Consider the following 27,464-nt stretch of genomic DNA (forward strand, 5'->3'; position numbering starts at 1 on the left):
TCATTTTTGTCTGGACTCAGACTTAGAGGTAGAAGCTCTCAGAAAAAAAGAGCCTACATCTCTTGGCAATCTGTTCCCGGCATTTTTCTCTCTTTTTTTTAATCCTCACTTAAGGATATTTTTATTGGTTTGAGAGAGAGAGGGAGAGAGAGATCACTTGCCTCTCGTAGGTGCCTGAACCGGGGATCAAACCTGCAATCTTTGTGCATGGGACAACACTCCAACCAACTGAACCACCTGTCCAGAGCTGTTCCTGGCATTTTTCTTTGGCCTCCATTTTCTTGGCAGAAGTTTAGCATATTCTGGAGCCTCTTCCTTATTTTTCTTAGTACATTATTTCTCCAGAACAATACGCCAATATTTCTGTTGCAGAACATGTAGAGTAACAAGCCCCTGAATCTTGGGTGCTTCAGTCCTGCTTTCTTACCTTCTTTGTTTAAGGGTTTTCTCACAAACATATTGGCAGACGTCATCTTCTTTAGACAGATTGAAATGTTTGCAGATTCTGCTAGCTCTTTTGGGCCCCAGGCAATGAGGCACAGTAGTATCAGTGGGACCAGGAATATCTCCCCACCACCACCTTTTTTTCTTCACAATGACCAAGTTGAGAACACTGAGATTGGCATCCACAATGCAACCCCGAACAGATATGCGCTTTCTATCTCCAGTCCTTCTTGGTCTATAACAGGGATGCCCCCTACTCAACAGCAGGCAGACAGGGCCATGGGTCAAGTCACCTGCTTCACGGGGAAACCTTGTTTGTTGTTCCCACCACTGATTCAAGCATAATCCTTCCATTCCTCATCCAAAGTGTTAGCAGCAACTTCTGTGGCCATATGCTTCTCATAAAAGGTACGAAGTTTGCATTCATCATCAACTTCAATGAGTTTCTGGCAGCCAGTGGCTGGGGAGGAGATGTTCAGCTTCATCCTCAAGTGGCTGACCACCTCTGTTCTTTTTCAGTGCCACAAAAAAGAACAAGAGTCATTTCTAAGATGAAATGACAAGGCTGAGTAACTAACTGGATGTAGTGGTCAGAAGAGCGGGCTGAAGGCAGCCCCCAGGCTGCCCAACCGGATAAATGGTACTATTGTGGAGAGAGCTCAGGGCTGCAGAAAAGGGGATAGGTTTGGTAGGGTTAGCTAATAGAACATGTTCAGCCTAAGCAAAACCATTATAATGGGCTTGGATAAAGGTAAGGAGATGAAGTCATTCCCACATTCACACATGCTACCTGGAAGGCCTAGTGTGTCCACAATTTCTCATCTTTGGTCTTGTTTGGTTTTAGGGATTACTCCTTTTCTGAATCTGAGTAATATCAATATATAAAATACCCACACCCACACTTCATTTGGACCAAAAGTTATCATAAGTCATGTTGAGTTTGTTGTGATATCTTCAACTTCAACAAATGATGAATCAGATTAACTCCATGTCAAAGTGCCTTGCCAACTAGGCAGATATTCCAAAGGCTTCTTGATATACTGGATCATGACATGGATATGGGAAATGAAGGGCGATAAGCCTTTGACTCCACCTGGTCACACCTAGCTCGAGTAAAGCCAGTCAAGTACAAATATGAGAAGGCTTCTTGTCTGAGTCCGTACCTGCCTATCTTCCCCACTCCATCCCTTTGGTGAAGCCAAGATGAAGTTCACAGTGAGTAGAATTTTCCTTTTGAATTTATTACCTTATAATAGGAAACTGTCAACATTTTGAGCTAAGAACATCTGCTTCTTATGACAATTTCATCATAATGGAAAATTTTGTTTTAAAAATATCTCTCTTTTATTTTCATGGAATTCTGCCCTTTATAAGCATCTCTATAGAGAATGATAGTTATACTTGGATTAAGCAGCTGTCTGAACATCTTATACCATGCTATCTTTAATAAAATTACTATCTAGATCTCCTGATTTAAGTCTGGGCAGAGAGCAAGCAGTCCCTAATTCCTAGAAAATGTCTGAACTTTCCCCTCATTCTTACATTCCTCTTTTACCAAAACTCCTAAGTATGCTCAGGCAAGAGAAAAAGCATCTTATCAAAACAAATGAGTTAGAGGCTTACCTTCACATCCTCTGCTGTCAAATGGAGCTCCAAGTAAGAACTGCTTGCCTTGGACCCTGCCCATAGTCATTTATTCATGAAAACACCTGAAGCAGGAGCTAGTGAAGCATCTCACCTGTGGTTCCAGATAAAAGGCTAAGAGTGTAGCAGGTGGACCACAAAATTCTGCCAAAGTAACTTGTGTATCATGTGTCTCTTAATACTGCATGCACGGAGCTAGAATCTGATTAGTATTTTCATGTTTCAACATACTAAATACTAAAATTTATTACAGCAGACTCTGCTTCATAATAGAGTGCAAAATCATTATTTAGAAATAAGTTTCAAAAACAACAAAGTTAAAAAAAAAAAGAAGTCAGATCTGGATGTCTCCTAGTTCTGTCATGAACAGAAGATACAATCTTGGCCGATACAAACTTGGTCAAGTCACTTAAAGTGACTTCTGAAGCTCAGTTTCCTCATCTATGATTTCATCTCTTGGTACTTTATTTGGAGACTAATTTTTACATCCTTCGTAAGCTATCAGGAGAAAAATTAAGCAAATAAAAAAATTACCTTGAATTATCGGTGTAGTTTCCAAACCATTTTGTCCCAGGTAAAAAAAGTGAGAACAGGTACTCAGAATCAAGCACCCTGCATAAAGCTCTGTGTTTTGACAAGCAGTATCATGTACCCAGTGACAAATGACTAACCCAGGTACCCTGGGACAGTTATTGACTTCTCTTCTGCTAATCACACTCAACAGTCAGGCACTCCTTCCTTCACCTCTCAGCATCAGTATTCAACCTGTTTACAAATCTATTGCTTTAAAAAAAATTAAAATTAAAAAGACTACTTCTGCTATTAGGAAATCCAGGAAGGGAGGAAAGTATTTATATCAAATAGGAAAATTAACTTAAATAATTTTCAGATGTGATTCTCAGAACTCATAACCATTTTCATTAGCAAAATGAATATGCTATTCATTTTCAAATTTATTTTTTATTCTACTAACACCTTGATTTTTTTCACAAGCCCTACATTAAAAATTCTAAAACTATATATCGCACTAACATAATTACTGTGAATAAGTAACCTACAATTCTACATTATCATTAAAACTTTCTATAGTTAAAAACATACAAGGTCAAAGAAGAACAGAGAGAATGCTCAACAGAGTAGTAAAAGTAGTAAATATTTTCTATGAGCTTGGATAGAGAAAGAAAGATTGTTTTGCCATGTGACCGAAGACCAATGTTATTTGTGATTTCAGATTTTCTTTGCTGGTCTTCTTGGTGTCCTCCTGACTCCTGCCCTTGCTGACTACGTAAGTCTCAGTTTTTAAAGCATGTTACCAAAATGTATTTGCAAAGAAATGTGACATTAAATCATTATCAATTTCTTATACACTTCAGAATATCGACATCACCGATAACAAGAACACGGCTGAAAGTGAGCAGCCGTCAGTGAGTGTCAACAGAGAACATAACGTGGCCAATATTGACAATAATAATGGCTTGGACTCCTGGAATGCAATCTGGGATTTCAATACTGTAAGTAGCCAACATGCAATTTCCATTCTTTACAAATACGAGGCTTCTTTTATAACTAAAAAAGAAAAAAAAAAAAGCCTGCTAACCATACAAAATTAAAAAGTAAATTCTAAGTGCACAGAAGCATAGTTATAAGTAAAAGTGCCTATTTTGCTCACCCAGTTTCACCCCCTAGATATAACTGCTGTTAATAATTCCTCACAGTCAGTTAAAATTCAAACCAATGAACAGCAGCTAGAATCCACTATGTTCAAGGCTTTGGTGGGGCTCTGAGACAAATACGAACGTCACTTTGCTTTGCCTGCAGATGCCCTCAATACTGATCAAAGACCATCAAAATATTACTGCTGCCAAAGCATAGCCTGTCTCATTCTATCTTCAATTTCCTTCTAAAAAGACGAAAAATGACATTTCACTTGTAATTCAAAAGGACCAAAGGAAATGAAAATGATAATATTAATTGGTAAGGGAAGAAAAGTAAGAAAACAAACAAATTTGGCTTCAGTTAGAAGACCCAGCTATGTATTTAACAAACTTTGTGCTTTTAAAAAGCCAACTCTTTATTGTTTGAGTTTTATCATCTGATAAATTAGAAAACTAATTCCTATCTTACCTGCCTCCTTGAAATGTTAAGATCAAAGGAGATTAAAATGTGATAGTATTTTAAAGTTTATTTCAGCAAAACAGATATATATATAGTGAGTCTTAGCATGCTAGAACCTGAAGATAAAGCAACGAGTTAGACACTCAGTCTCTGACACCTCAAAGATTTAGTGGCTTATCCTTAGAAATGTTAGCAATAAATATGACTGCCAAACAGGGCCAGATCCTGCGCTCTTATCCCAGTTCATCATCATCTCAGAGCTCCATTTCCCTCTGCTGGTGAAACTGGTTTCTGATGGGAAAGCTGCTTGCATAGCATACTCCTCACTGCCTGCCGCCTTCCTAACAGGGTTATGCCGCAGTCAGAGTGTTTCACAAGAAGGCGTGCATTGTGCACAGAATGAACAAGGGTGTCATGCCTTCTCTTCAAGCCCTTGATGAAATGGTCAAGAAAAACAAGGTAAAAATAAAAGTCTTTTTATTTTTGTTCAGGGTAGGTCTTATGATCTCCAGAATAAAGAGAAGGTCACAGTCATTCCTTCTTGACCTCAGTAGTGCGCAACACAAAAGGGGAAGTGGAACTGGTAAGTGCCGGAGGAGAAGCAGCTGCCACCATACTCAAATGCTGTGGCTCCCACCTGCCCCTACAGAGGCTCTCAGGACATCTAACATTTGCTGTCACAGGAGCAAAACTCTGCTCATGCCAAGGAGAGCCTCAGCACTTCTCCAAGGACATTTTTCTGCAAGAATTGAATCAGGGATTTAGAAAAAAATAGAAGATACACAGTTAAGTTTGAATTTTAGATAAGTAATGGAAAATGTTTTAGGATAAGTATGTCCTATGCAATATTTGGGACATACTTATACTAAAGAAATGACCTGTTGTTTATCTGAAATTCAGATTTAACTGATGTCTTGTATTTTATCTGGCAACCCCAGCTGGGATGGTTAGGGAGAGGGGATGCATCATTCTTTAAAATGTTTGTCTGCGTTTATATTCCTATAACAGATCAATGGGTACCTTTCATTTATAGGGTAGAGAAAATAAATTGACTGCCTTCTCGGAAGCTGGTTATCATGTAGCCCAATCCAAGAATTAGGAGACGACCAAATGAGGCCCAAACTTCAGAATACATTTAGCCTCAGACTTCTGCTCATTTGAGAAGCTGAGGTTTTAAGCCAGCTAAATGCCTTGGGACCCTTAGAAGTTCTGAGATATACATGGTTGCAATTAGTTCTTCATTTTGATTACGGAAAAATTACAGCTAAGCAATACTGCCTGTTGGTCAATTCAACAAACCACTGGACTTAGCATTCATCCTCTCTCTTTCTTTTAACCTGTCTTCTCTATACTCAGCTTCAAGGTGAAGGACCAGGGGGACCACCTCCCAAAAGCCTGATATACTCACTCAACTCTGAGAAAGTCGAGAACCTGGACAAGTTTGGAAAACCCATCGTTGGCATGTGCAAGGGGGTTGCAACATACATGGCTGAAGAAATTCAAGGTGAGTAACCTCCCTATTGTGTGCTCCGCATCAGTGCTGGTGGGGCTGTCAGGCTCTTCTCAGGTTTGTCCACAGAGAACACCAACTACTCAGAGATGTCAAGGCTAATACTTACGTAGTGCTTGCTCCTGGCCATGCGCTATTCTATATGATTTAAGTATCTTAATTCATTTGTTCCTGGATGAGGAAACTGAGGCCCAGAGAGAGGTCACAAAACCCTTGCCTGGGTTATTTCTAAGCACTTTGGCTCTGGATTCTGAGCTCATAAGCATTCCAAAATACTGCCTTTCAAGGTGAATCTAGAGAACACTCAAGACATATTCAAAGAAATACATGAGTTACTAAATGAAAGGATAATGCCAGTAGAATCTATTGACTTTTTATAGCTCAAACAATCACTTAATTTCTGGGCTTTCAAAGAATAACTTACACAAAAGCAAATATCCACCTAAGAACCTAACCTAACAGCAATTTTCCAGATCTTTGAATCAGCTGATTTAATATTGATAGCTAGCTAGCTAGATCTTGAAATTGTCGCAGAGCTAGTTTGGAAACTGGATGGCATCCCCTTCTCCCTACCCCTTACCCACATCCCCACACCCCCAGAAAGATCCTTGAAAAGACATTGATATTGTTTTGTTTTTTTTTTTATCAGGGGCAACCTTTGCTTTTGCTTTATCATTGTGCTTCAGTACTAGTATACTCGAGTTGAACATTTCCTTCTGTGGAGGTATATCTGGAAAGTAAAAACAGAACAAAAACGTTGCTGTGGGTGTCGTCACCAAAATAGTCTATGCAGAAAAATATGGATTCTAATGGTTTTTAATCATGGCATTCTGAAATGTTTTCTCCTAATTATATTTGGTTTCTTTAAGTTTCAATAAAACTATTTAGTGTTGAATTTAGTTTAACCTAAAATTCCGTATGATTTCCATTTGATCAAAAGTGCAATGTCCTGGTAGCAAGTTGTCGAAGTGCATTAGACCCAACTATTAGCCTATATTCAGGAACTGTTTCTTATAAAGAGCCCCTTTAGATGTTTCAGATACTACTAACCACGGCTCTGGGAATGATTCCAAGACCATCTGACTGCTCTGAAGACTACCCTATGGTTGTTGTGCACAGTAACGTTTAAGATCAGCAAGGGCAGAAATTCACTCAAAGTAGCTTAAGCCAGAAAACGGGGGTTTGTTGCAAGGATATCAGGGTATCTGAAATAATCTGAGGGTAAGGAAAGCTTCTGGTATCAAAGAGACTGGAGACAAGAACTATATTGACACCAAGACCCAAGTCTCCTTCTCTCTCCCTGAAGCCACGTGCTCGCTCTTCTCTGCTCCTCTCTAAATTCTGCTTTCTTCTTCTTTCCATCTGGCAGATGGCTTTTTCTGTACTCATGGCAGAAGATGGCTGAACCAAAATATTAGCCTCACCTCCCATGTTTACATGTCTTTCCAGCACAAGAAGTAGTACCTAATACTTTTGAATATCAATTCCCATTTTCCCGGACCCTGTTTAGTTCAAGAGTTCACTACCTCCACACTGGATGGCCAGGGAAGTGAAGTCACACAGTCCACATACAACACTGGGGTATCCAGTGAAAGAGAAAGATCTCAAAGAAAATAGAGACTCCAAATATTACGTATTTTCTGTTTGTTTGTTTTTCTTTATTTAGATCATTTTTTATTTTTTAATTACAATTGACATGCAACATTATATTAGTTTCAGGTATACACACCAGTGATTAGTACAATTAGTAAAAAACATTTTTAAAAATCACTTCTATCTATTTCCTTTAAATCCTGGATGTCATAAAATATATATAATCCATTCCCATGTCTTCAGATGGGATATCCCTATATACCCCTACCAAACAAAGACTTGAATTTCCACCATTTGAAAAACTGCCAATATTTACCATCCTAATTGGGAGGAAATTATAATAATTGTCTTTATCCTGAGGCAATTTTATTGCTGCTCACATGAAGTGTAGTAGAACTTCCATAATATCCGGAAGGCATGAGATGTGGAGCCCTACCAAAGACCCACCAAAGATCAAGGACTGGGATACTGCCTTCCTGTGGGTGAGAAAGAAATAAAACTGTGACTTACACACTGGAGACAATGTCACGTGGCTGACTTTGGGAACTAGTGAATCCCATGTTTTGTGGAAGAATTGTTTAGTCACTATTTCAGGATAAAAAATTAAATTCATTAGGAAGATATAAGAATTCTAGGTTATACACACCTATCAAAATATATGAAGGAAAAACTGTGAGAATTTCAAGGAGAATTTTACAATCTCACTATATACTAAAGATTTTTTTAACACATATCTTTCAATAACTGGTAGATGAAGCAGTTAAGGATATAAAAATTTTTAACACAATCAACAAACTTATTTTAATGAAGATATATATAGAACACTGCAAAATACATATTCTTCTTAAGCATCTATGGGATACTTACAAATATTGATCTTATGCTGAGGAATAAATCAGATCTTTAAAAATTTCAAATGATTGGTGTCATAAAGAACACATTTTCTGACTTCAATTTAAAGTAGAATAAATATTTCCCTCCCAATAAATTAAGGTAGTCCCAATTGTTGTAAAATTGGGCAGCAGCCCTGGCCAGTGTGGCTCAGTGGTTAGAATATCGGCCCTCATACCCGGGGGTCGCAGGTTCCATTTCCAGTCAAGGGCAAGTACCTGGGTTGCAGGGTCAATCCCTGGCGCCTGTTGGGGTGTGTGAGGGAGGCAGCCAATCTATGTGTCTCTCTCACATCAATATTTCTCTCCCTCTCTCCCCCTCCGTCCCTTCCACTCTCTAAAAAGCAATGGGAAAAAAATCCTTGGGTGAAGATTAACAAAAAAAATAATAATTTTTTAAAAAGAAAAATCCATGATGAAAAGTAGAATATATTTTCAACAGGGCATTAATGAAAGCACTCCCTATCAAAATTTGTGAGTATCAGCTATAGCAAATTATAGCCTTAAAGGTTCATTTTGTAAGAGAAGAAAGTCTAAAAATTGAGTTAAGCATTCAGTTTCAAAAGTGAGGGGAAAGCATAAAATATTCAGAATAAAGAAGAGGAAAGAAATAATATAGACAATATCAGCAGTTAATAATATAGAAAACAAATACTAATAATGCTCAACAAGGTCAAAAATTGGTTCTTTGGAAAAACAGAGAATTCACAAACTTTAGGTAAAATTGACCATAGGTAGAAAGAGATAAATCACAAGCAATGCTATGAATAAGAAAAGGGTAGTAAGCTACAGAAGACATAGGTATTAAGATGCTAATATAATGATATTGTAAACAACTTTACTCTTGTCTGTGTCTGTGAGTTGTTTTTTGTTTAATCCCTTCACCTTTTTTACCCAGCCCCCAACCTCCCTCCCCTCTGACCTGTCAGTCTGTTCTCTGTATCTATGAGTCTGTTTCTATTTTATTTGTTAGTTTTTCTTCATTAAATTTCACATATAAGTGAAATCATATGGTATTTTTCTTTCTCTGACTGCATATATAAGATGTGCTCTGAAAATGTAGACACACACTTTGAATAAAGGCAGTGTTTATTGAAATACATTTTGTTCTCAAAATTGAGCTATCGGCTGTTAAAGTGTGTTTACATTTTTTTGGGACACCCTGTATATGGGCTTTGTTTTCTTATCCATTCAGCTACCCTAGGTCTTTTGATTGGAGCATTTAAGCCATTTACTTTTTAAAATATGTTTTTATTGATTTCAGAGAGAGGAAGGGAGAGGGAGAGAGAGAGAGAAACATCAGTGATGAGAGTCATTGATCTGCGGCCTCCTGCACACCCCCTGCTGGGGACTGAGCCTGAAACCTGGGCATGTGTCCTGACTGGGACTCAAACCATGACCTCCTGGATCCTAGGTAGAGCACGAATTGATACAACTGCTTTGAAAAATAATTCAATATTGTCTAATAAGCTAAAGGCGTGACTATCCTATGACCCAGCAATTCCACTCTTAAGTATGTATCCTAGAGAAATTCTTGCACATAGGCATCCAGAAACATGTGCAAGAATGTTCATAGTGGCAGTGATTGGAATACCAAAAAACTCGAAACAATCGAGATGTTTGCCAACAGTGGAATAGACAAATAAATCATCATGTGTTTACTTTGTAGAACACTAAACATTACAAAAAAGAAAACCAAATTAATCACAGCCAAGCACAACAACCATAGATGACTCTGAAAAATAATCTTGAGTCCAAAAAGAAAATTGCAGGAGAAAATATATTATATTTATCTAATAAGTCTCCAAACTGGCAAAACTAAACAACACACACACACACACACACACACACACACACATATGCATATGTGGTAAAACCTGACTAAAAGCAAGAAAATAACACAAAAATTTGTATAACTGTGTACCACTGACAGGGAAAGAAAGGTTCATGGAGGGACAAATGGAAGACTTCCAAGGTAGTGGTAATACTTTTTCTCTCTCTCTCAAACTAGATTGAGAGGCAAGGAGTTCATGAGTGTGTGTTATATCATTAGTCTTTATAGTTTACATACATATTTAAAGTCTTTTGCACATAATACTTACTTGTAATTTTAAAAAGTGAAAAGCACAATAAGTAAGATAATATGAAGACAATTATAGGGTAAACCTGTGTGGATGGAAAGGAACTGCTCTTTCATTCCAACATCAGGCAGACGCCTCTCCTCTGTTGCTCAATTCTGAGGCTGGTGGTTCCAAACATTCAGCCTTTGACCCATGTCCCTGGAAGAGTGGTGTAAATGAAAATGAGTTCATTCAACACCAGGATGCCGAGAAGTCTGCAGGGAGAAGCTGCTGCTGTTCCTGGCTGTGCCAGGGCCAAGCCCCGCTGTCCACAGGGCTCTAAATCATGGCTTGGAAGCCTGCAGTGCAGCTTCCCATTGACAATTGTGTTTGGCCGTGTGAATAACCTGAGTAGCTCACACCAAACCGTGTCTCACCCTAGCACCGAGGCCCACCAAGGTCAGGAGGAGGTGCTGGCTGGCAGGGTCATCAGAAGTTTTAGTGACTTCATACCCCCAAGAGGCACCAGATCGGAGCAGATAATATCCTGTTACAAGCCTGATCTAAGAGAGAAACATTAACAGAAAATATTTTAGATAAGTCCTTGCCCATTATTAGAGTCTCTTTCTGGTCTCCTCCCAATTGTACTTCTGACATAACTATGTAGTTTAAACGAAACCTCCAATAGTTGAATCTTTCCAGAACATTCACTAACAAACTTTAACCTAAAGTCGATTTTTCCAAGGTTCTTTCATATCAATAGATACATATATCTACTTGCTAAGTTTTATACTTCCCAAATATTGAAAAGTTAGAAATAACCAATTAAGAATATCAAGAAGTAAAACCAAATACAAACATAAGAGAAAGTATGCCAAACCTTACCTTTCAGTCACTCCTACTCAGATATTCAAATTAGCCTGCATCTATTTTAACCATCTCCTTTCCTAGTATTATCTTGATCTACCAGATTCAAATCAGAGAACATAAGTTACAGCTCAGTCCCTTAACTAAGAGCATCATCAATATCACATCTTATTTGCAACTCTATATTTATGGCCTTCCTTCCTTCCTTCCTTCCTTCCTTCCTTCCTTCCTTCCTTCCTTCCTTCCTTCCTTCCTTCCTTTCTTCCTTCCTTCCTTCCTTCCTTAACAAGTATCATCAAGTGCCTCCTATGTGACAGACTTTCCTAGGAACTGGAGATAAAGCAGGAAAAAAAAAATTAAAGTGCCTGTCTTCACGAAGTTTACATTCCAGTAGTGGAGAAAAGCAATAAATAAATAAATACACAATATAAATAATAATGAATTGTTAAGGAGGGAACAGAATAATGGGAGGGGACAAAGAGAACCATCAATGGAAGATTGAGGTGGGGGAGAGGTTGCATTTACATTAGACAGGAAGATGTGTAAAAAAAAATATTGCTGGCCTCTCTTCTAGGTTTCTGGGAGGTAGTCTCTAAACCTTTGTTATCCACAGTGGTCTCCTCAGACCACACTTGATAGCTTATGCTAATAAGATGACTCATGGTGGCCTCTTAGATAGTTTCTATGAAGGAGATGACTCAAAATAGGAGCTAGTTGAGCCAGAAAGACCAACCATGTGATTAGAGGGTTTAGGCTTTGAGCCACATAACATCAGCCTGACCTCAGGGATGGGAAGAGGCTGGAAATTTAGTCACCTGACCAATGATTCAATCAATCATGCCTATATAATGAAACCCCAATAAAAACTAAGGACATCAAAGCTTGGGTGAGCTTCCCTAGTTGGCAATACTCCACATCAAATGTGCCAGGGAGCTCACAATCCTAACTCTACAGAGAGGGGACAAAGGAAACTTCATCAAAACAAAAAGGCAACCAACCAAATGGGAGATGTCTTTGCAAACAACAGCTTGGACAAAGGGTTAATATCCAAAATATATAAAGAACTCATATAACTGAACACCAAACAACCCAATTAAAAAAAGAGCAGAGGACCTGAACAGACACCTCTCCCAAAAAGACATACAAACGGCCAATAGAAATATGAAAAGACATTCAACATCACTAGCTATTAAGGAAATGCAAATCAAAACTACAATGAAATACCACCTCACACCTGTTAGAATGGCTATTTTCAACAAGCAATAAGTGTTGGGGAGGTTGGGGAGAAAAGGGAACCCTCATTCACTGCTGGTGGGAATATAGACTGGTACAGCCGCTATGGAAAACAATCTGGAGATTCCTCAAAAAATTAAGAATAGAGCTACCATATGACCCAGCAATCCCTCTCCTGGGTGGCAGGGGATAGGACTTGGACATATCTTTTTTGAAGACCCAATTCAACTTCCCATGAGGAGACTGAGAAACTCACAGATTGGCAGAGACTAAGGAGATATGATGACTAAATACAATGTGGTCTCCTGGACTGGATCCCAGAACAGAAAGGGGAACATTAAAGAATAAAATGGTAAAATCCAAATGAAGCCTGTAGGTTTGTTAATAATATTATGACAATGTTTGTTTCTTAATATTATTTAACACTCTCTTCTTAATATTGTCTTAACATTAATTTCACCATTGTGATCATTGTGCCAGGGTTATGTAAAATATTCTTTCATTTTATATTAGAGGAAGCTAGGTATATAGGAACTCTCTGTACTATCTTCACAATTTCTCTATAAATCTAAAATTATTTCAAAATAAACATGAGTCCAGTGCTTTTTCTCTCACACATTTATTCACATGTCATTCATTGAGAGAGCAAGCATAGGATATAAAAGAGAGAGCTTTAATCTGGGTAAATATCAAAAGCGAAGTCTTAAATGAATGTCTCTGTTCTCCCTGTGAAGAGTATCAAATGTTACAGCTTTAGGATACAGAGTTCCAATCCCTCTCATCATCACACATGCACACACACATGCACACATACGCAGAGTTAATATCTATGAGACCAACACCCTCCCAGGACCTTTTGAATCTTTTAGCTAACCACATAAGGCAGTTACATCAACAATTCTGTCTTTCATGCTTGAGCTCTACTGATGGGCCCTGCCTCTTCAGTTATTTATCTCTTCAGTGGAAATTGCTCAAGAAACAATGAAACTCAACACAGCAACCCTCCTCTCAATCCACAGACACCCCAAGATCAAAATTGTTAACAATCTCTAAGAATTTCCTAGGGAAGTAATATAAGCAGGAACACTCTCACTTAGGTCCCTAGAAACTAGTCTCCTCCAACTCACCATCCCATTAAGGCAGGGTAGGAGCTTGGTCACACCTGCCTGTAGTACCAGTGTAGCAGACAGTGTGGAGTGCTGGACTAAGGAGAGCTCAAATCAAAAATTGGTCCTACCCAGCCAGGTGTGGCTCAGCAGTTGAGCAGTGACCTAGGATCCAGGAGATCACGGTTTGATTCCCAGTCAGGGTACATGCCCAGGTTGCGGGCTCGATCCTCAGTAGGGGGTGTGCAGGAGGCAGCCGATCAATGGACTCTCTCATCGTTGATGTTTCTCTCTCTCTCCCTCTCCCTTGCTCTCTCTAAAATCAGTAAAGATATATTTAAAACAATAATGATAATAATAATAATAATAATAGGTTCTTAGGTAAGTTAATTTAACTGCTCAGGCTCCAGGAAAAGAACATAAGGCTAATAATGCCTACTGCATTAGTCAACAATCATAAAATCTCAGTAACATTCAATAATAAGCTTTTTTTTTTTTTTTTTTTTAACCATCTGTGGTCAGCTAGCTGGGAATTGGCTGACCTAGGCTTGGCTTGGCTTGACTTAACATCTCTGCATTAAGTTATAAATCCAGCTGGCTCTGGTCTGTTCCACATGTCTCATTCTGGGTCCCTGGTGGAAGACCCGGCACCAGCCTGGAAGAAACTTTTCTCATGGCTAGGGCAAAAATGCCATAGAGCATAGCCAACCAAACAAGTACATTGCAAACCCCATTTGCATCACATCTACTGCTTGAAGTGCCCAACTTGGACCACTCCTTTTGGAAACTGAGTCTCCAAGCTGTTAGAAGCCCAAGCCACATGGAGAGGATAGATATACATGTTACAATAAAAAACTCTACCTGAGCTCCCAGCCAATAGCCACCATCAACTTCCAGCCATGTGAGTGGGCCATCTTAAATATCCAGCCCAAATGATCCTTTGGATGACTGTAGCCCAGCTGATATCTTCTGCAGCCATGTGAGAGACCGCAAATGAGAAATGCCGATCTGAGCTCCTGTCAACCCACAGAACCATGAACAATAATAATAAACTATTGTTTCAATTCATTACATTTTGGGGTGGTTTATTTTGTAGTAGTAGATGACCAGAATGCTCACCAGTATAATACAATATCTCCACTGGTAACTGAGGCCATGCAGGACCCTGGTGGACAGAGAATCTGTCACTCTACAATTTTCCCTGTCACCCTCAAACTCATCCCAGCTCACTCTTAGTGCTATGTCCTGCGTTCCCTTTCCATCATTTACAAAGCCCCTTTCACAAAAGTTTTAGCATCTGTTAAGCTTCCTTTCCAGATCATTTGACTTCAAAGATGGTGCAGGTGTCCATAGTGTGAAGATTAAACTGGCAGCAATTTGGTCAGAAGTAGACACCCAGGTTTAAGCTCTCTCAGGGGCTGAAAGGGGGTGGCTGTTCTGAGTTCTGCACACAGGTTTATTTCCCCTCCTTCCCTCTTCAGGAAGACTCAGCCTCAGGTGGACTGAAATGACCTTTAAGCTTCTGACTAGTAGATAATCTTTGCCTTTGACCCCAAACATACTTAATGTCATATTCAAGGGGCACTTGAATTTCACAAGCTCCAAGGACCATAGGCCTGTGGGTAGGCATGTGCGGCTGAACAGAGTGCCTGAAGGTGCTGGCAGGATCTCAGCTCCCCCTTCCTCTTGAGGGTTCACCCTTCAAAGCCAGGGAGTGGGGTGTCCTCAGGAACCTACCAACATTCTTGGAAACAAAATGAAATTACCTCACTTTTATTCAAGTGACTCTTCCTTGTTCACTGGCTTTGTAGCTCTGCTCTGCAGAAGTAATTTTACAGTAAAGAAAACAGCACCCCTGTGTTTGAATTCAAGGATCTTTAGCCCTTACATAAGTCAAAGGAAGAAGTTTTATCATCTGCTTGCCTAACCATAATATGGTAATTATTTAAAACATATAGGTAGTTTGCAAATTGATGATACAAAAACAGGTGTGCTGGCAGTGGAGTAAAGAAATGTCGACTTAAGTACTTTGTTACACCAAGCACTATGTTTTGAATGGAATCCGGGAGATCCAGTTCCCAGGAACTCTTCTGGTGGAAGAAAATTGCACAAAAAGGATTATCATGTTTAAACTTAGTCTTTCAAAACTTCTTCAACTCCTCATCTTCCCGCTTACAGACTTGTCAACATCCTTCCCACTATCTCAAAAAGTCACATGGTGGAAAGAGCACAGACAAATACTGTAAGTACAGGCCTGCATTCCAGCTCTATTGCTTACAGGCACACAGATTTTTTAAGAAAGTTATTTGACCTCTCTGAGCCTCAGGCTTTCATTCATGAAATGAGGAACATGATATCAAAATCATAGTAGCTGTAAGTATTAAACGAAATCCAACACCAGTGACCCCTGAGGAACATTTCTGTCTTTTAGTAGTTCAGTTCCTTGGTCCATGCAAACCTTTCCCTCTGTGTTCTAAATCCCACCTTCCTGCCTCCTCATGCCAAGACCATCACCTCTCTCCTTCCCTCCTTCTATCTCTCATCTCCCATCTTTAAAAAAAAAAAATCCCAGGAACAAGCACACACAAAAACCTCCTTCAATTTGGCTTTGCCTGTTTCTTTCCCACCTGGGACTCCCATATTCCAGCTAGTGCCCTTTTCACAGCTTCACAGTTAACTTGTTACACTGTGTCCACTGTCTCCTTTAATCTACTCGTTTCTAACACTACTTGATTTGTAAAATTTACTTTAGAGCTCTTATCTACATAAATATTTTTCATAGTTGCCATCATAACTAACATATATTCTAAATTTTTCATGTAATAACATGAAATATTACTCATGTTTTACAGTTTTCATGTGTTTCATTTTAAAGGCCATGTAACATACCATTTTATTAATGATCCAAAATTTTTAATCATTCTCCTAATGTTAAGCATTATTTTATATTTTAATTATAACTGTGCATATATTTATGTGTGTGTATATATATCCACATATATATTAAAATAAACAGAGCACAGAGTAATTTAAAAACATTGAAAGAAACACCAAAAATCATATATATATATATATCACATGTATACACTATATATAACTATATATAATTTTCAGTGTTGTCTTCAATGTTTATAAATTACTCTGTGCTCTGTTTGTTTTTCAAACTTCTCTATTTTTTTCAGTTTTATTGTATAAATATCTCCATGTATTGATATATAGTCCATGTGATTGTTACTTTTACAAACAACTTTGCATTCCTTTGTGTTAATAACCCAATATAATGAAACAAACTTTGCAGAATTCCTTAGCAGAATTTATAGCAAAATCTGAAGCCTCTTATTTTTAAAACTATTGCAAATTTATACTCAAAATAATAAAAGCACATAGTTTAAAAGTTAAACTGTCTAAAAGTCTTATAACAAAATGTTCCCATTTCTTGCCCCTTTTAACTATTTCAGCTAATTCTTCTGACTTTTACACATTGCCATATTTCTAAATGATATGTACATTGATATATATTGATGTATCAGTCTCAGACATTATCCATTGACTTTCTATTTTAAAGATGAGGTTTAGCTCTCCTGTGTCAATCACATCAAGGTAGCTATCAATTTCTCTTTCCCCTGTGGCAGAATCTTTTCAGGAGACCGTCATTCTTCTATCTGGATTGGCTGCACTCTAGGCCATCTGCATGCCTGTTATGCTAAAACATCACTTTGCTGCCATCCTAAGAATTTTCTTTGCCTTTATCCTGAACTGGTGCATTAGTCAGAATTCTCCAGAGAAATAGAACCAATAGGATGCATAGAAAGAGAGAGCAAGAAAGAGGGATTTATTTTAAGGAATTGGCTCCTACAGTTGTAGAGTTTGGTAAGTCCAAAATCTGCAGAGCAGGACAGCAGGCTGGAGACCCAGGGAAGAATTGATATTGCAATCTTGAGTCACAAGGTAGTCTAGAGGCATAATTTTTTTTCCTGGGCCCCTCAATCTTTTCTCTTAAGACCTTTAACTAATTGGATGAGGCCTACTTACATTAAGGAAGGTAATTTGCTTTACTCAAAGTCTACTGATCTAAATGTTGATCACATTTTTAAAATATCTTCACAGCAACATCTAGACTGGTGTTTGACCAAACAATTAACCACGAAAGCCTAGCGAAATTAACAGTTACAATTGGGTTCCTTTGTACCTTGGTATCATGTCTTCCTTTTTTTGTTTTACTTCCTCATTTTGGTGAAGCTCCTCCAGCACACATTGAGAAAATATTAATGGCAGGTAAATTTCTTGAGATCATGCATATCTGAACACGTCTTAGTCTATCCTGGCATTTTATTGATAGTTTGGCATTTTATTGATAGTATAAAATTCTGGGTTGTAAATTGTTTTCTTGAGAAGTTTGAAGGCTCCATTACCTACTAGATTCAAATGTTGCTGTTGAGGAGACCAAAGCCATTCTGTTCCTCTCTGTCTGACATTTTTCCTATAGAGTCTCATGAAACCTGCTCTGTGTCCCAAATGTTCAAAAATTTACTAGGGGGGGTTGTGGGGAGATCTACTTTTAGCCCTTGTTTTGAACAAGCAGAGCTCTTTTCAAACTAGAAATTCTTGTCCTTCATTCTAGGAAATTTTCTTTGTGATTTCTTCTCCCTATGGTCTCTGTTCTCACATTCTGTAATGATGTTATTCAGATGTTGGACCTCCTGCACTTGTCCATTATTTAGCATATATTTTCCTCCCCATCCTTTTCTTCTTATCTTTTTATTCCCTGAAATCTTATTTTTTATTCATTCTGTTGAATTTTTTCAATTTTACTATTTATGCTTCAATTTTTTAATCTTATTTATTTCTTTTTAAATGTTTAAAAAATGTTTTTAATTAAAATTTATTTAATTAAATTACAATTTGTTAATTTAAAAATGTTTTAAATTACATTACAATATTATATTAGTTTTAAGTGTATAACATAGTGATTACACACTTACATAGTCTATGAAGTGATCACCCCGATAAGTCTAGTACCCATCTGACAGTATATGTAGTTATTACAATATTATTGACTATATTCCCAGTGTTGTGCTTACACGCCTATGACTATTTTTATAACTGTCAGTTTGTGCATTGTAATCCCTTCCTCCTTTTTCACCCATCCCCCCAACCCATGTGCTTTAATTTCTAATAGTTCTTTTTTTCCCCATAAATTTTCCTTTTTTTCCCTAGCATCATGTCCATTAAGCTCCTTTCATGAAAAACTTCTAGTTGTTAAATCTAATGAATAGTTTTCAGTTCTTTTCTTCTTACCCTCTCCACCCCAATTGATACTCATGAATATTCCCTCCTCGGAATATCTTATTTCCCTTCTTGGCTCTTCTTTCTCTGTCAAACTGTGTAAAAATGCTGACGTTCCCCTGGACTCCATCCTTGACTCTCATTTCTTACCACTGTCTTCACTTAGCCCTGGGTGATACGCAAGCACACTCATAGCTTCAACTTCTATACTCATTGTTCCTGAGTGTAAGATTCACATATATAAATGTCTTCTGGATTCCAATTTCCCAATTAAATATGAAACACCAGTATCAATTAAGAGTGAAGAAGAGTATACTGGAAATTTGAAGAAAAGATATAGAGACATCTCAGAGAGAAGGAAAGTAATCCAACCAAAGATATATAGTAGGACCACCAGTGTATATCTGAATTGTAACAGCAATGAACACTAGAAAATTGTGCTTCTTGTTTTTAATTTCATGTTAGGAGAACATAATTAATGAGGAACTATTGATATGTGGGGAAAGTATTTGAAAAATGTTACTGTATGCATGGAGTTTGTGGAATTTGTATGTTTTTCTTTTCTTTCCTATTTTTTTTCTCTCTTTTCCACAGTTCCTGAACTGGCTGCATGATTAAGAATTGTATTTTAAACTGATCCCATTACTTACTAAATTGGTCATAAACTCCCTCCATACTTCAGTTTTATAGTTCTTGTTTTCAGACACGAAATTCTAAAGCCTTCTTGTCTATCACCTGAGGTTTTTCCTCTGCCTCTCAGTAAATCTTATTTTAAAGGGTAGTGTTCTGAGCATCTGTCTTTATTTCTTCTTTGTTGCCTCTTAAGTTTGTAATAATTCTGCTGGGTTTTTCCTCCATTTCCACTCAAGATGAAAATTCCCTTATGCTGTAGGGGCCTTTAGTGTTCTTTATATGTTTATTGATTGACTCTACTATTTTCTATGTATTAAACCCACACTTTAAGTGCCTAAATTTATGACCACGATGAAGATTTCATAGCAAGTCAGTCCTTAACCCTTGATAGGAATGTGGTAGAGAGGAAAACAAAGCCTGGGTAGCAGCACCATCAGAGCCTTGAGCTCTGCCTGTTTTGAGATGCATCTGCTCTAGCTTCAAGAATCAGTTCTGCCGATGACACAGACAATAGTGTGGTGAGGGACTGGGGAGGAGGTGGGTGTGGGGTGGAAGGGATCAATGGGGAGAAACGGGGACATCTATAATATTTTGAGCAATAAAAAAAAAGAATTCTGTCCCAGGAGACACAAAGACCCCTTCATAACAAATGACATATGACTTTCTCAATTTACTTTGGCCACTGTATGGGAAAATGTTGTTATTTTTGAGGTTCCAGGGTGAGCCTGTTTCTTAGACATCCATTTTGGACACATGCTCAATGGAGCCTGAAAACTTATTACAAAGAACGAACCCAGCTCTGACTGCTGCCCAAGCAGTTCTCTAAGGAATCAGTGCTCAGAGGCAAACTTATCAGGTAGATCCCTGGTGATCCATGACGGTTTATGAGTAGGAACAAGGATTCTAGGGATTTCTTTCACCCCAACTTGAAACAGTATAAGTAGCCCAGATCTTGTTCTCTTTGCCATGTGCTCCCTCCTGATCACTTTTGGATCTTCTTAGAGAAGGGGTATCTCATTAATAGTAGGAAGAGGCATTTGTCATGTCTTAACTTATTCACATTCTGGGACAAGTCATCCCAAAGAGCTGTAGTCCAACAGCATAACACTGAAGATTCCCTTATGTCAGATCTACTCCTTGGAATTAGCATGGTGGGGTGGGGGGTACATGTTGTGTTTCCTCTAGAAGATAAGTTAACCACACTGTTGTCCCAATACCTGCTTATGCCTTTGTGTCTCCCAACTAAACTCTGTAAGCTCTGTGTTGTATTCATTTTTGCGTCGTTAGCACAGGCCTACTTTATAGCAGATATCCAAAAACTATTTTTGAATGAATGAATTAATTAATAAAGCTAAAAAATAACAAAGATTCTTTTTTATGGATTTTTCTATCTCAAAAATTGTTAGTTCATAACATTAGATTTAAAAAACCCAGTATCAGAAAGAATATAATCATTTTCTCAGACATTTTGTTAGCGTTTAGCTATCTAGCATTCTTGGCTCACAGAAGAAATACTGCTGCCAATAGATTATTGATAGTCCCAAAGCATGTTTTCTATTTGTTTTATGCATGCATCCTAGGAAACCATCAACTCCCAGTAGTTTCAGGATGAGCTAGAATCTTCATCTTTGCATTTCTCAAAGATAACAATGTGAATGCCAATGGTGTAGAGACAGCCTTGTTTCATTGGTGTTACAAAAATCAAACAATCTGAAAGTGGTTCTTCTAAATTTATTCTTCTCATCTCTAGGAGAAATTCACATGCAATTTCCCAGAATCCTCCAATTATAATTAAAGCCGACATCCATTGTGTGTTCCCTGAGGGCCACATATGACATACATTATCTCACTGAAACCACAAAACAACACGATGAGGTAGGTAATATTATTATTCCCATTTTGTAGATAGGAAGCTGTGTTGTGGACAGGTCATGTCATTTTCACAGTCACCCAGTTAGTAATGGCGGAGCTGTGCTTTGCCCCAAATGGCCTGATGTGTGATCACTCTATTAATTAGTCTGCTGTCCTGCCTAGTGATCAAAGAGTTTATGGAAGTTACCATTCATTTTGCCCACTTAAATAGGTCATAGAAGAAGAGTAGGTATGAGGCATGAAAGAAGGAAATTGGGCAACTGTAAGGCTGTGTTAAACTACACATATCCCTGAAAACCCCACATCCATTCCTGGTACGCTACAAATATGTGTATCTTGAAAAAGCTCCATTGGGTATTTGAGAGGGGGCAAATCTCTTTGCAATCACCTTCTCAGTCCCCAGCCCACACATTCTCATCATACACTTTGAGAACCACTGGTCTTTCTGGCTTGGGACTTAGACACAGTAACCAGTGTTGAAGGAGTTATGGGTTTGATGGGTCTTAGATAGATTTTCTTCTGTATCTTAAGTTGTAAACTTGTCTGAGGTCTCTGGCTTAAATATACCAGGGTTGAGCAGAACTGGGCAGAAAGGGACTGAATTGATCTTGTATTTAGCTTTGTGCTAGTCTTGAGTTGTCTGATATAGTCTTCCATTGGGTGTTTGTAAACTCTGGGTTTGTCAGTTCTCTGACTGTACTGGTCTATTTCATCCCTTGTCTGGGTTCTGGGTAGGATTGGCCTGGTCTCTGTTTTAAGTAAAATGAACATTTTGTTCTGAAGGTTTTTTCTTGCAAGGATCTGGGATGGGTTTTTAGGATATGCTGATATGAATTATATATTATTCTCATCTGAATCTTTGTAGGAATACGTTCTTTATAAGGTTTGCTGTGCTAGGCTTTGAGTTTTGGCTAGACTCTACCTGGATTGGACTAAAAGGAAGTTGGTGATTAAACTTCATGTTGGGTTGGGTTTGGTTTAGGATGGACTGAGGTGGTCTGTGGATTGAGCTGAGCTGAGGTGTGAACCAGATTAAGTAGAACCTGTTTTGGGGCTGACGTTGACTTATATATGAAATTGGCTCATTTTTTTTTCAGGGTTCTGTATTGATCAGAGTTGTGTTGGGGCTGTGTTAAGTGAGTCTTATCTCTGCATTTGGGTAGCTGTTAACAGGGTTTGGGGGTGGAGTTTTAGAATACCCTAAATTAAATCAAAGAATGTATTGGACTAAATTTATTTTACAGCTAGACTGGGTTGAGCTCTAGATGAGGTTATTAATGGCATGTTGGGTTCAACCAGGCTTTGGTTGTTTCTGGGCTAAAGTTGTGAATGATCTGGGCTATCAGATGCCATCAAGGTATCTTGCTCTAGACTATGGTTCTGCCTCTAGGCTTAAAATTATTACCAGTACCTCTGCTTTTCCCATGGCCAAAAGCCGTTATTGACCTGATTTAGATTCTTTAGAAACTCCGTTGTTCCAGATTATAAATTTTTCTGGGAATGCTCTCTTGACTTCTTGCAAATGGTGGTTCTATGAAGGACAAGCATGAAGGAAATCTCATAACAATGAAAAGAGACTATTTTCACTAAATGATGGTTTGCCTTATGAAGCTATGGGATACCAATATGGCCCAAGGATCAGTGGGACCTCCAAGAACCTAGCAAACACTGGACCTATTTGATTGGCACAAAATTAGGTGGAGAATCTCAGACCTGTTTTTATTGTGGACAAATATTTCTATGTAAAAAATTTCCTTAGTTTTCTTGGATAGTCTGTATTACCTGGAACATTTTCTCAAACCTTTGCCAAGAATCCAGACAAATGGTGCTTTAGTGCCCAATGAGATTCTTGGAAGACTAAATGAGAATGTTATCAGGACAGCAAACTTTGATTTAGGCAGCTTTACAAAAGGGGCTCAGTCACATGTGTTGGAGAGTGGGAGCCAGTAAGGGAGACTGAGTCACTGGTGGCTAGTAGATAGGCAGGTCATATTTAACAATTTCTATCTTAAAAAAAGAAGCCTGGCAAATTCAGGTAGAACAGCAGTTAGAGTGTAGGACTAAAGTTTTAAAATGATCAGTCAAGACAAACTCTTCAGTCTTTTGGAAGGCAGGGAAAGTGAAATTCCTGGCACATTTAGATATATTGGAATCCTTCCTTGTGGCATATAAAACACCCACAAGTTACCCTCTTATCCCTTTCTCTTATGGAAAGAGAAGTTCCCCTTCCCAGTAACCCAATGCAGTTTAACACCCCCTTGTACCACTCCACTGTAATGCTCCTTAGTAACAAAACAACATTGTGTCATATCAACGGCATGTTCTCAGGGCTTATCTTCTTCCCATCTACAGCATGTGGCACTGTTAACTGCTTCTTCCTGCAAGAAGCTCTTCCCTGCCTTGACTTCCAGGTTACCATTCAAACACTTCCACATGCATATTCAATTTGCCTTTGTGCTTCTCCAACCTCAGAAATATCGATCCATAGCCCCAAAACCACCACTCATATTGTTCTTCCACCCACTTGAGTTTGAGAGGCAGAGGAGTTTCTTCCAAAACTTATATATCTATCTCTATGGACCTTGGGAGAGCCAATTAATCTCCTCCAGAACCCTGGAGTCCTTGGAAGGGATTAGAAGCCCAGGCACCCTCAGTCCAATCAGAGCATTGAGGGGTCCCTTGAGAAGATGGTAACATTTGCATAAGGGGATTTTGATACTTGGATATCTCTGAGTAAAATTAATCTGGGAAATGCAAGGAGGAATCCATTGAAGGTCCTTCCCCAGTCCTCCAACCTCAAGTGACTGATCCACCTCTCCCTTTTCCCTACATGGACTAATTAATTATAAGGCTGCTATATCCCAACAACCAAAAAAAATGTTTCCAATTCAAAGAACCTGATATCTCCTCTTGCAGACCTGCTGAGCCACCACATTAAGATCACACCAGGGGCTTCACTTACCTGTTATAAATTCTAGATACCTTTGTTCTACTTCAACCTTTCATCAGAACAACCATATCTCCATAGCTCAATGTCAAATTCACTTCACGGGCATGTTTGGAGGATACCTCTCAGTAATAAGTGAGGCTGGCAAAAAACCCTCTAATTAGAAGAAGTGCCTGGAATGGATTTCTCTGAGCTAAAGGGAGAGGAAGGTAGAGCCAATTTAATATCTGTAGAATGATTAGTTTGTATTAATAGACCTCTTTCTAGAATATTGGAGGAAGGTGGAGGCAGCTGGGACATTCAAGTGTCTGAGTCCCTCTACCCCTCTGTCCATTAAAACACTATCTTTGTCCCAGGGAAGCCTCTTCCCCTCTCTCCCCTTCCCCAGAAGTTTGTTTCATATTGAATTTCCTTCCCCCTCTGGGAGCTGTGCTCTGACCTCTCTTTAATAAGAGTGTCTTTACAGGAATGTAAAGTTCAACTTAGGGAATATAGTCAATAATATTGTAATACTTATGTATGGTACCAGATCAGTCTTACTCAGTTTGAGGGTGGGGTGTATGTGAATACCAGGCAATAAGAAACATTTAGGAGGAAGCCTAATGCAATGCATTACAAAGTTGACAACAAAATTATTGTTTAATAGATTATTCCAAGACGGTAGGATTCCACGATACACAAAGTGGGGAAAAACCACCATGGATGGTCATATTGGGGAGTGAGGGTCTTACAGGGTCACAAGTGGAAGGGAAGATGTGTGTCTGGAGAAAAAATCTTGGAAAATGGAGCATGTATATGCACTGAGGACCCCCAGACTGAAAGACATCGGAAGCTGAAACAGAGATCACCCTGGAACTGTGGCTCGGGGGGGCCACTCTAAAGAGGATCCCTCACTTTAGAAAGGCCAGTCACAAACTGTTTGAAAAGCCCATACTCTTGTAAGCTGTTTATTTCTTCTGCCCCACATCAAAGATAGGGTGAAAAAAGTCAAAGTTCATAGGCTGAAAAGAACTCCCACAGAATCCCTAAGCTCTGGAGATGGAGATAACATAGAAAGCTCAGTCTTTCCACGCGGGCAGGGAGCAGGCTTCTCTGTGGGACTGGTCATGCTGTTCTCAGCCACATGAATGGACCCCGACGGTCCCTTGTATGATCTGCGCTAAGAGTACAATAATGGATGATTCAGATCACAAAGGCCTGGTTCTTCTCTGCTTAATTTGCACAATGGCTTGTTTGGAAAGGTCCCAGTCTGGGGTGGGAGCCACCGTGGTTGGAGGAAAGAAGTTCTCATCAAACTTTTACAGTGACCTTATCAGAAGACGTAGGAGAGGAGAGGACAGGACGGAGATGAAAAGGCTAGAAAATACGAGAGAAGACAGGGGAGGCGCGGGGGAAGGTGCGTGAGAAAAAGAAGAGAGCCCGCCCCGCCCGGCTCGCACCAAAGCCGGAGAGCGCTCTCGTCGTCTCGGGCCACAAGGTGGCACCCTTTGGACTTTCTTCCCCCATCCAAAAAAGAAACGGGGCAGAGAGGAGGGAGGAAAGGCAGAGAGCACTCCCCCAACCAAGAACAATTTGCAAACCCACCCCATAATATTTAAAATCTGGGACAAAGAACCGTCTGGACGGAACTGCTTCCATTGCAAAACCTCAGCGCGGCCCGGGAGCGGCCGGCGCGCCGGAGCCAGAAGCAGCCCCTTTAAAACGCGGAGTACAGTATTGGGATTCCTGAAACCCGAAACCTAGACGCCGAATCGCGGCGGAAACCAGACGGAAAACCTTGAACTCCTCCAGACAATTGCTTCCGGGGAGTTTCGGGACAGAGTGGAGGAATAAAGGGCCCGAGAGGAGGGGCCCCTCGGATGGCGCGCCCCTGAGGGTCCTGGCGAGTTCGAGAAGCGTGGGAAGGAGAGGACCCTACCCTGTCCCTGGGCTGCGGGCCATGGCCACCGTGGAGCCGAGAGCCCTGGGCACTGGCTTCAAGTGGCTCTCTTTGGCCACTTTTGTGCTCATCTGCGCCGGGCATGGGGCACGCAGGGAGGAAGGGGGTCCAGCCTGCTACGGGGGATTTGACCTGTACTTCATTTTGGACAAGTAAGTGCCCTAAGTTGTTCCACGCTGGGCTGAGCTGATGATGCTTTCTCCCCGGGCTGGGCTTGTTGGCGGGGTGGCTTTGGGACAGGCACGACTGTCCAGGGACCAGAGGGACCCAGCGCTGCGCCTTTGTCAGGGGAGCGCGCGTCTCATCCTCTGCGGCCCGGAGCCCGCAGGGGGAGGGGGCGTCGCTCCTTGTTGGGGGGGGGGGGACTTTTTTTCTGCCTCGCTTTCTGCGACCCCGGGACGTGCCAGGGAGTGTGAGGATGCTGTTGACCTACTACGTTTCCGTGATTCCTTCTCATTTGCTGTAGAAACCTCAGCGAGGAAAGCTTGCTTAGGAGAGGCAGAACTTTCGGGCATGTCTCAAGTCAGAGGCGTGGGGGGTTTAAAGTCTGTCGGCTGCTTTTTAAAAACCCTGCCCTACTTGGTGCATTACCTTTGTTCCTAATAGTGTGATGCATGCCGGCTGGGCAGTCGGTGGGCATGCAGGGCATTTCTCATCGGGCTGGGGAATGCTTTGTTGCGGGGCCGTCCTGTGCACGGCGGGGTGGTCAGCAGCATCCCAGGACCCCCCCCCCCCCAGCCTTCCTCTCCCCCACTCGCCCCCCGCCCCCAGTCCCGGAGTGGAGACAACCAGAAATGTCTCCAGACGTTGCCAAAAGTCCCCTGCGGGTAAAAAAAACACGGCCCCGGGCTTGAGAATCCGTGATGCAGGAGAATTCAGGTTCTCGGCGACTTGACTGGTGGGCTACCAGGGAGGTGCAGGAGCCCTGGGTTCCTTACGAAAGTGGATCGTGGGGTTGTGCTCAAGGGAGAGCTGAACTCTGACCGATTAAACGCTTCCCAAGCCCCCTTGGATTTGCCAAACCGCAGCCATTCAAAGAATCTCCGTGCTGTCTACTAATAAACAGCCCCAACAGTAGAAAGCCCCCCAAGGAGATCCGTGCGCCTTAAAATGCGCGAGCGCCCAGCGCCAAGGTCGGGCTTGCTGCTGCAGCGGTGGGGAGATGAATTTCACAGACTGGAAAGTATTTGGGAATTGGAAAAAAGAGTCCTGCAGAATAAGCTGGCCAGCTAGAAACCAAATGTGCTTTGCAGTTGCCCCTAGAGTTTGATTTTTCCGTAAAGGCTGTTTTGAACTCCAGATTCTTTGGATGAAAAGTGAGATCT

The 27,464-nt window shown here is 40.1% G+C and overlaps 2 protein-coding genes and 1 pseudogene across 3 annotated transcripts in view; 2 read left to right on the top strand and 1 right to left on the bottom strand.

The window, feature by feature from the left end:
* On the bottom strand, nt 1-929 carry LOC308566403 (small ribosomal subunit protein eS6-like; annotated as a pseudogene). Its single transcript has 2 exons — nt 278-929; nt 1-104 (listed from the first exon to the last, which is right to left on the bottom strand). The product of its transcript is annotated as a small ribosomal subunit protein eS6-like (transcript).
* Nucleotides 930-1,647: 718 nt separating this feature from the next.
* On the top strand, nt 1,648-7,330 carry GKN1 (gastrokine 1; the record flags this gene model as incomplete). The annotated part of the gene is made up of 6 exons (XM_081156418.1): nt 1,648-1,659; nt 3,320-3,373; nt 3,462-3,599; nt 4,552-4,662; nt 5,560-5,707; nt 7,224-7,330. 6 exons carry the CDS (start codon nt 1,648-1,650, stop codon nt 7,328-7,330), a joined length of 570 nt encoding a protein of 189 aa, XP_081012544.1.
* An 18,604-nt stretch (nt 7,331-25,934) lies between these two features.
* ANTXR1 (ANTXR cell adhesion molecule 1) overlaps nt 25,935-27,464 on the top strand; it is a 197,599-nt gene continuing 196,069 nt past the window's right edge. The window contains exon 1 of the mRNA XM_081157157.1: nt 25,935-26,291. Within this exon, the coding sequence (XP_081013283.1) occupies nt 26,140-26,291 (152 nt within the window). The 5' untranslated portion in view covers nt 25,935-26,139. The remainder of the gene's footprint in view (nt 26,292-27,464) is intronic.

This window comes from Miniopterus schreibersii (genome assembly GCF_964146895.1).
Source record: "Miniopterus schreibersii genome assembly, chromosome: 13".
Classification (NCBI taxonomy): domain Eukaryota; kingdom Metazoa; phylum Chordata; class Mammalia; order Chiroptera; family Miniopteridae; genus Miniopterus; species Miniopterus schreibersii.